The sequence below is a fragment of the Anabas testudineus genome, chromosome 17, assembly GCF_900324465.2.
Source record: "Anabas testudineus chromosome 17, fAnaTes1.2, whole genome shotgun sequence".
NCBI classification, from domain to species: Eukaryota; Metazoa; Chordata; class Actinopteri; order Anabantiformes; family Anabantidae; genus Anabas; species Anabas testudineus.
Window position 1 is genome coordinate 5,511,535 of NC_046626.1, and position 9,748 is coordinate 5,521,282.

The 9,748-nt window shown below is 42.8% G+C and overlaps 2 protein-coding genes across 3 annotated transcripts; both read left to right on the forward strand.

The window, feature by feature from the left end:
- The first annotated feature begins 2,051 nt into the window (after window positions 1-2,051).
- Window positions 2,052-6,084, forward strand: trim110 (tripartite motif containing 110). Its single transcript, XM_026374952.1, has 8 exons — window positions 2,052-2,146; window positions 2,724-3,262; window positions 3,359-3,454; window positions 3,643-3,876; window positions 4,344-4,366; window positions 4,489-4,634; window positions 4,986-5,257; window positions 5,497-6,084. The coding sequence occupies exons 2-8, from the start codon at window positions 2,777-2,779 to the stop codon at window positions 5,764-5,766; spliced, it is 1,527 nt and encodes a 508-aa protein (XP_026230737.1). The 5' UTR covers window positions 2,052-2,146; window positions 2,724-2,776; the 3' UTR covers window positions 5,767-6,084.
- A 535-nt stretch (window positions 6,085-6,619) lies between these two features.
- Window positions 6,620-9,316, forward strand: cbln12 (cerebellin 12). 2 transcript variants are annotated; one of them, XM_026374985.1, is made up of 4 exons: window positions 6,620-6,816; window positions 7,510-8,257; window positions 8,428-8,547; window positions 8,634-9,316. In XM_026374985.1, exons 2-4 carry the CDS (start codon window positions 7,976-7,978, stop codon window positions 8,829-8,831), a joined length of 600 nt encoding a protein of 199 aa, XP_026230770.1. In that variant the 5' UTR covers window positions 6,620-6,816; window positions 7,510-7,975; the 3' UTR covers window positions 8,832-9,316. The 2 variants fall into 2 exon arrangements, with proteins under 2 accessions (XP_026230770.1, XP_026230771.1); XM_026374986.1 differs by having other exon boundaries at window positions 7,565-8,257.
- Window positions 9,317-9,748: the final 432 nt, after the last annotated feature.

Consider the following 9,748-nt stretch of genomic DNA (forward strand, 5'->3'; position numbering starts at 1 on the left):
ATGGAGTAGATGAGCGAGAGGGTCCACATGCAAAGTGAGATGAGGACGGCTACCTTTGGGGTGTTCTTTGTGTGGTACCACACCGGAAAGGCCACCATGACGTACCTCTCTGCAGAAATCAGCAGCATGAAACCCAAGCTGGAGGTCAGGCCCAGGCGAACGAACAGCCGTGCGATGCAGCGCGCTCTGACAAAGGGCTGGAAGGTGATATCAAAAAACCTGCTAATAATAAAGACGACTGTGATCCCGATCTGGATGAGGTCTGACACAAGCAGGTTAATGGCCAAGATTGGAGCAGCCTTCTCCTTCTTTAGTAGACGCTGAAGAGCGTAGCAGGCAAGACAGACTTCAGGTAATCCTACGAGAAATATCACCCAGTCCACCACAATACCTGTGGTATTTGTGTAATACACGGGGTCTTTACCACAGAGAAGCGAAGCATTTTCATGTAACTGACCCATCTGGCTGTTGTTTATCTGAAGAGCGGCAATCCTGAGGCTTTCAACTCTGTCGTTTTTCAAAATGAAGTTGTATATTTTGGACGTTTTCAGCTTATCGGCGTCCACTCATGATGACAAAGCACGATTAACTGTGGGGCAGAGCCTGATAAAGCAGTGTTCCTCTCAAGTCTTGTGTATCACATCCCTAAACATTGTGACATAATGAAGGGCCCATGATGGGGAAAACACCGAGGACATATTAATAGATGTTAAATCCAAACAAACAAGGATCTTTCATCTTTACAATAGTGATATTACAAACTGCCAGGACGGATGAGTTTCTATAATTTCTTTAATTAGTAATCTTCACATCTTAGGTTTCTTGCCTAATTTCAGTTTCCTGTTAGAGCTTGTATGATCACATATGTCTGTTGTTTGACTCAAGCAGTTTGACAAGTTTAAACCTTCCACATTAAGAAATTCTGCACAACAGAGGCATCTCTCTAGGAGAAAAAAACGACTAAATGACCTTGGAGTGAGTCAAGTCTTATTTGGATTTGTGTTAACAAACAGCCAAGGTCCTCACTATCTATCAAACTGTAAGATCCTGTTTGAATTAAGTGGCTGAGTGTGGGTCATCCCCTAGCTGCCCGCTGCCTAGCTCTGTCTTACTGTCTTTCCTTCAGTTAAGAGGTTCAATCTTTTATTAGTCCAACCTTTTGTTTCATGCTACTATATTCTTATGAATTTTAGAGCGTCACTGAGTCTCATTGGTTCTTGATAAGTTGTTTTGTTTTATTTCGTAATTTCAAGTGTTGCAAGCTTGAAATTAAAAATTCTGTATTTTAGGTAGTTTTACTATAGTAATACTGAGACTTTTGCTGTTTATTTTATTTCCAGTAGATCCAGTTCCAGTAGATTTTTTTTTTTACCATAGCCAAGCTATGATTAATAAGGATGAACAGCTATTTAATTTCTACAAACCACAGATGGAATGGGCTGGACTGCATTCTAAACTCACATGCACATTGAGTCAACACCTCTCCAAAAAAGAGGTGATCTGTCACAGATCTTCACTTTTTAAAAAGTGTCTTAACCTTTAAAAAGTGAAGATGTGTGACAGTGCTGTTGTTTAAGACTGTTATATCTAGGTGAACCTAGTAAACTAGGAAGTGACTATTAATTGTTCAGAGATAAATGCAGTATGACCACACGCAGTACTCGTTGCCTCAGTACTTTCAGTTTTCATTTAATTTTAGTCCTGCTCACAAACAACAGTAGAAATGTAACCTTAATGAAACTTGGGAATACTATGTCTATAATACACTATACCATAATACATATACTATGTCTATGAACTAAAAGTAAACCCATATGTTTCTGTATGTTTTTCCTCTCAGCCTGTGTTCCATATATGTAGCTGATGTCACAGTGTTTTAAACAAATAGTTTTCCCTTTACATGAATAAGACAAGCCTTATAGTATTTTTATAAAGTTACCTAATATTGTAGCCTGTTTTCTTCCTCCCAGCAGAGGTCATGTGACCGCTGTGAGTCCGGTGCTATGGTGAAAGCACACACATTGGGTTGACGGGGCGGGGGTGGAGGGGGATCTGTCAGGATTAACCTCCAGAGGCAACATACTGATCGAACACAGCTCACTCGCTTACTAATGGCTGCAGTCTGCAAACAGCCGGACACCAACAGGTAGGAAATACCACTTTTGTTGTAGATATTTATTTAAAATTCGCTTGAGATAACCACGTACGAGTCTTTGAGGTATTGCATGTCTAAAAGCAGAGCACATGTAGAGTAAATCAGGCAAACAAGCTGTCAGGGATGATCTCCTGATCCCTCAACAGATTAAATCTAGGGTCAGTGTTACAACCAATTCACACTTACTGTGATAACCTGTATTTACTACTCCTGAAAATGGTTTAATAAATGGTTACATGTAAAAAAAAATTGTAATCAAAGTGCCTGAGCTCCCTCACATGTGAACATGAGGTGTTTCTGTTATTTTTATCCACTCTGGCTACATTGTTAAGTACTCTATTCGTAGAGCACAGCAGGCAAACGCCCAGTAGACAGGATTACTGGTCTGAGTACACAGTTGGAGTGAAACAACTTCCCACTTTCTACCAGATCTGAACCAACTGTGTCTCATACCCTGCCTGGGCATTAGTGTTTCTGTAACAGCCGCGTGTGACTTGTGCAAATCAAGATAATAACATGATGATGATTTTCTCATTTGCTGATTTCTCTCTCTAACTCCACTGTTTAGTTAGTAGCCCCGTTCACACACAAACACATCAAGGTCCCTTTACCGCTACTACTATGGCATCCCTGGAGGAGGAGCTGACCTGCTCAGTATGTCGAGACATTTTCAGCAAAGCCCACCCGCTGCCCTGTGGTCACAGCTTCTGCCCCACCTGCATCCGCGAGGCCTGGAGTGGCCACGGGGGCGGTGCTCGCTTTACCTGCCCACAATGTCAAGAGGAGCACGGTGAGGTGTTGTGTGACTGCTGCCCCCCTGATGCAGAGGAAGAGGAGCTGCCATTGGCTGTCAAAACCTGCCTGAGGTGCGAAGTGTCACTGTGTCCCAAACACCTTCAGCCCCATCTGGAGAGGCCGGCGTTCAGCACCCACCAGTTGGTGGAGCCGCTGGGGGACATCTCCCAGCGACGGTGCCCGACACACACAGAAATATTCCGCTACTACTGTGCCGATGAGAGGGTGTACGTGTGCAGTGACTGTCTGCTGGAAGGAAGCCATGTTCAGCACAAAGTGAAAGCACTGAGACAAGTGGAGGAGGATCTGAAGGTGAGCTGGGAAACTATAATGTGTGTATTTGGGGTTTTACGTGTGTCTTGTATTTGCAGGGTTTTGAGTGTTCTTGCTGAACGTGTGACTGCACAGGTCATCCTCAAGACGCTGCTCAGAAAAGCAGAGGAGAAGCTGAAAGATGGAGAGCGAATCCTCAAAGAGCACGAGAACATTGATTTCACTATGGCTGTGAGTAAATCAGTGCAAAGAAAAAGCAACCTAATTACTCTCTCTCTATATATAAGCCATTTTCTGACCTTTAAGGGATCCCAAAATGAAATCCTTCTTATTTAAGACTGACCTAGTCTGGCCTGAAAAACTGGCCTAGTTCCATTGATGATTTGATTCAAATGGATCCACTAATTTTCTCATTGTAGGAGTCTCTAAAAAATAATGACAACCAGGTGGAGCGGCTTGGCACAGACCTGCAGGTCCAGGTGAAGAAGCTGGTGGTGGCCCTGAGGGAGATCACCAAGAGGGAGAGACAGCAAATCATTGATCGCGTGCATGAGGACTGTTCCAGAGTGAGGGATGATATGAGCCAGACCCTAAACATCCAGCAATATCTGGCCTCACTGCTGGCACAGACGGACCCCTTTCTGCTAATCTGGGTAATCTGGGTGCTGAACAAACACTCTGCTGGGTATTATCAGTGTATTATACAGTATATAATATTTATAAGATAATCACAATTTAGTTTCTGTTGATTCTGAAGATTGAAGATTACAAGACAGAAGTTGCTTTGCCTCATTATAGCTGCTCCCAGCTCAAAAGAAAAGAAAGGAACCACATTCGGAAATGATCCACACCAACGCAAACACAAAATAACATCAATACAAAGAAACTGAATAGTAACAGGGTGAAGAGTAGTGCTTTGGTACAGGTAGTTACAGCAGGGCAAAGTGGAGGCTATGTTGGAATGTAAATTGGAGGATGTGGACTCTGATGTGTCTCAAATAAAAGCCTACAGATTCATCAACGTACTGTAAATATCCTGCTGCGTTCACATGGCTGCAGGGATCGTAGTATTCATATATTCATATTTGATCTCAGCTGTCTTTGACTCTTCTTTCCTCAGGCCTTTCAGTCAGATGACACAAAGTAAGTAAATGAATCAGTGATGCTGTGTCACAAGTTACATCCTAAAATGTGTAGATATGAGTATGTAAAGAAAGAGAGTAAAGAACAGAAAGGATCAGTGCAGTGCATGTCTTCCCTTTCAGGTTACTAGCTGACCTGAACAGCCCACTTTTCACCCCTGATGCCATCAGTCTTGACAGGAAGCACATCTTGGAGGACATAGAGAGCAAGTATCGAGAGTTCATCACCGCTACCCTACGCTGCCTCAGTGAACTCAAGAGGGAGCTCTGTGAGTGGCACATGGATGACACTGTTTTCTACTTAGCCACAGTCTCTTCAAGGATGAGACTTCATTTAATCTTTATTTGTATGTCTTTCTTTTTCTGATTTCATGTGTAAAAAAGTACTACAAGTAGTTTTGATTCTACATATGAATGACAACAGTGGGGTTGTACATGGATGGTTGCATTTTAACAATACATGGACCTCACCCGGAAATATACCTGAGTTCATGAAAAGCTAAGGGCAGAGCCACACTGTAGATTCTTAACCATCACACATTGTAGTGTAATTCAAGCAACAAGAACAAAAAAATAAATAAAAAGAAAATGAAAAAATATTTTATTTGCCTCTCCAATAGTGACCAGTCCTTTGACTCTGGACACCAACACTGCCCATCCTCTCTTGAGCATCTCTGATGACCTTCGCTCGGCGATGCGTTTTAAAAACCGCCTGCCCTGCGCTGCTCACCCCGAACGTTTCGACCACTGGCCGCAGGTTCTCACTGTCCAGACCTTCTCTTCTGGGACTCATTACTGGGAGCTGGAGGCTGAGGGATTCTGGGATATCGGTGTCTGCTATAGAAGTATTGGACGGAAGGGGAAAGAGGGCAATGCCTTTGGGAACAACAAGGTATCTGTGCTACCTAGTTGGGTTTGTTAATAGATTATAACCACAAATTCTTCATATTTTACTCCCCTGTGCCATAAAGCAACTCAATATATTTCCTTCAAATTCATACCTGTGGTGGCAGCAACAGACAGATTGTATTGATATATTGATGTTGAAATGCTGCATGTAGCACATTAACATTTAATTCAATTGCACCTATTGTTGATCCTTTATTAAAGTATCTGTGTTAAATCTTGCAGGTGTCATGGAGCGTGACGCAACAGCATGACAGGAAGCTGGCTGCCTGGCACAACCGCAGAAAGACCCGTCTCACCTACCAAATGACTGGCAATCGAGTTGCCGTCGCTCTGGACTATGGAGCAGGCACCATTACTTTCTCTGAAGTGGGACAATCTAACAGTCTGACCCATGTCCACACTTTCTCTACCACGTTCACTGAGGCCGTATGCTTGGGCTTCGGACTCTACAAAGCTGAGCTCAACAGTCGCATCTCTATTGTCAAGGTTTGAGAGGAAGGAAGCAGACCAGAGGACCAGGTGTGATTTAGACCAAGCCCTTCTCAAGATAAAGTGTTTATTTCTTTTCCACATGACATGTGGAATGTCACAAACGTTTGCTTTATCTCCAGAGAACAGTGAGGATGGAGCATTGATGAATATAATGTGCAAGCAAATGGAAAAGCTCATTGGAAAAAGGACATAAATAGGCTTTCAAGACCTGTATGCGCTCTTTATTCCACAGTGAATCAAAAATGCAGGTGACTGGCCACAAAATAATATGGCCAGTTGCCAAATTGTTAGAACCAGTGTGATTCTAAACCCTCAAATAAATCCTGCATTCATGAAGGTTGTAGTGTTCATTTCTTTGTTGAAATTGTTACAATGCATTATTGTTTTATCTTTATGGTCATTTAACAGTCATGGTGCTGTTGAACTGAACTGTATTGTAATGCGTTTCTAATATTAACTCAAGCCTCACTAATACAGGCAGGGAGAAAACGACAGGTAATGAATGTATAAACCAGGCTTGCAGCTGCTGAGGTGTTTGATAGGGGAAGTTACCTATCTTCACAAAGCATTGGCGCTGTAGTTGGAAATGTTTTTATTCATATGATGGCGCATAAGCAACCCTGATCCTTTTTAACTCAGCTTGGTGGGATGGCTGATTTGATTGGATATTAAAGGAAAAAAGGGAAAACAACTGCCACTCACTCGCCGGCGTTTTCTCTTTGAAGCATCTTAGATGCCCAATTATTTTCACATTTTCTTTATTTGGCTGTAAAGGTGAGTGGGTGGATGAAATATAGAGGGTGAGAAAGAAGCAGACGGAAAAGGGGGTGGTGGAGAGGGAGAGGGAGAGAGAGAAAGACGTTGTGGGAGATAGAGAGAGACGGAGGGATCAGAGCACGCTCTGGCTTGGTTACGCTCAGACTGACTGCGGGGCTGTGAAATAATGTGATAGAGGAGCAAGAGAACAAGGATTTTTGACCATATCACATTACTACAGCTGGGAGGAAACCCATTTTCACCTGATATGGAAGATTGTTCGGATGGAAACAGGTGATAATTTATATTTTTTCTTCACTTCAAATACTGAAATTGTACTGTGCAGGTCAAATAGTGGTCAGATCACATAAAAACTGATTTTACATTTAACAACAGATTGTATTGCACTTGTTTGTCTAAGGGATTAATTAAGTTTAATTAATGTCATGACTGAAACATTCTGTTGCTAATAAATAACAATAACTTTATTGAAATTTTTAAATGTTAAAAAAGGTAAAAAAAACAAAAACAAAACATTTGATAGCTATGAGACAAAGGACAAAACAAAGACTGTTGAACTTGGAGACGGACTAAAAGTGAGATTTTGTTATGTATAGCTCTTGTGTGTGCATGTGTTGAGTGTGAAACAAAACCACAAGTGAGAAAACAAGTGTGTGCGCGAAATGCGTGTGGAGCAACGCTGTGATGGAGGGGTGGTGGGGGGGGGGGGGGGGGGGGGGGGGTGTTTGCATGGGAAAGACAGATGGTCACTCAGTGGAGTTGTTCCCCCACTCCCTATCTCTTTCTCACTCCCTTCTGGGTCCTACATCCTTCCCCTGTCACCTCTCCAGAATCTTACCTCATCTATTTTTTTTCCTCAGCATCTTTGACATCCCCCTCATCTCCACCATTTAAAGCGGGAGCTTGGATCTTCACTCACTCTTGTGTACCTTTGTCTCTTCAACCCTTTTCTCTCCCTGTCCCCAGCTACTTCTCTTCTGCCTGCTTGTCTCATTTCTTGCTGACGAAATCAACTTAAAAGTATCAAGAGGTCTTTTTTTTGTTTTTTTTTTTCTTTTGTGACTGTCATTCTGGCACCTATTGACACAGCACGTAGGATAGTGGAGAGTTTGGAGAATTGTGGGGCAAACAAGCAAGTCAGCAAGAAAAACACAAAGGATATGTTTGACAGCTATGGCCAGTGAACTATTGTGAGAAATGTTTTGGTACACTTTAATTTAGAGATCTATCTGCTGTTTTTAAAACACTTTACTGCTGCAAAAAAGTTCATATTAAAACAGGTTTTCTTCCACCTTCTATATTAATCCATCTCTGAGACCTGGAAAAAGGAGCATCTTTCTCACCATAGCATGCTTATTTGTCCAAAGTGACGCTTCTCCTAACTGAATAAATCAGAGCTATTTAACTAAACATTACCAGGTTCATCCAGGTCATGCATCTCAGGTCAGTCCCCTTTGACCTCCCAATATTGCTGGGTGTGCTTCTGTTATGGGGACCTTTGGGGTCCAGGGGCCAGAATGACACAGAACCCATCATCCTTGAGGGGAAATGCTTGGTCGTATGCGACTCCACTCCTTCATCTGAGCCCGCCGGTAACGCCCTGGGCATGTCTGTGCGCTCCGGCTCCGGCCGAGTGGCCTTCTCTGTCAGCCGCCAGACCAACCACGAACCTACAGACATGAGCAACCGCACCATGATCATCTACTTTGATAATGTGAGTGTGTGACTGTTTAAATCAAATTTGATTCTTGATCAGTTTTCCCACACAGTTGTATTTAAAGTACTGTGTAGAACAGAAGTTTTCTGCTAATCAGATGCACATATGATTAATATAATTAGGATTTTGACTTGTATATTCTCACATTATCTTGTCTTTTGGATCAGATCTTGGTGAATGTGGGCACTCATTTTGACCAAGAGAGCAGTGTCTTCCTGGCGCCACGAAGAGGGGTGTACAGCTTCAACTTCCATGTTGTTAAGGCCTACAATAGACAAACTATTCAGGTATTATTATTCAGTTTTGACAGTTGTAGCCAGCATTGCAAAGGAGCAACATGCACCATATGATCACTTTGCTTCTTCTGCCTTAGGTCAGCCTGATGGTGAATGGTTGGCCGATGATATCAGCCTTTGCTGGAGACCAGGATGTGACCAGAGAAGCTGCAACCAACGCCGGCCTGGTGATCATGGAGAAGGGGGACAAGGCCTACCTCAGACTGGAGCGAGGCAACCTGATGGGAGGCTGGAAGTATTCCACATTCTCCGGGTTCCTGGTCTTTCCCTTGTGAAGAAGGCGGGCGAGGAGCAGGATTCAGGAAGAGGTTATAATCTGTAACTCTTTAAGAAGCGCATGAAAGGATGTACTTTATGCCATAATGCAGAGAAAATTGTGCACATTAAATAATAATTTTCAACTGAGAGAATAGCTATGGAGCTGTGGAGTAAAGAGGTTTGTCTGTGGATTTAACTTGCTCTATTTGTGTCTATAAATATTTGATGGGTTTGTTTAATAGATATTTTAATTGTGAGAAAATTATAAAATAGCCACGTGCAATGTGGGCTTCTGTGCTAAGACTATGTGAAAGCCTTTGTCTTTTTGAGTTCTCATTCAAAAATGTTTGAAACACTTCTGAGCTCCACATGGCATATACACCTTAGAAATTTGCCGAACCCGCCCTTTACTCTGCTGTGTTGTTTGACTGATACTGATGTGTGCTAGCCTCCTTTAATGTAAATGCAAATTTACACAGAAATTTCTATTGAGGAGACATATCAAAATAAAATTATTTAAAGTTGACTGAGCACTGTGCATTGATTATTCCATTACCAGTTTCCTGTTTAATGCCAGGTCTGTGACTGTTTATTCTGCTCATGCAAAACAGTACTTCTCCTCCCTCTCATGGTAGTCTACCCAGTGCCACGGCAGCTGTTTGTAAATATAGCTCTCACCAGCAGAGTTGGCGTTGGCGTGGACAGAGCAGACCAGCATGGGGCAGAGTGTAAGTGTGGTGAATAGCGGATACTCCTCGCAGGGCCACAGACAGATGGAGGCTTTGGCGAGCAGGCAGGCTCATCTCTGCGGGCCTGCCATGGATAAAGTGTGGTGCGCTGTCACATGTAGTCACTTATGCTTGCCTGGTTCATGACCACCATCTTTCTCTCTCTCTCTCTCTCTCTCTCTCTCTGTTCTATCTCTGTTCCATGC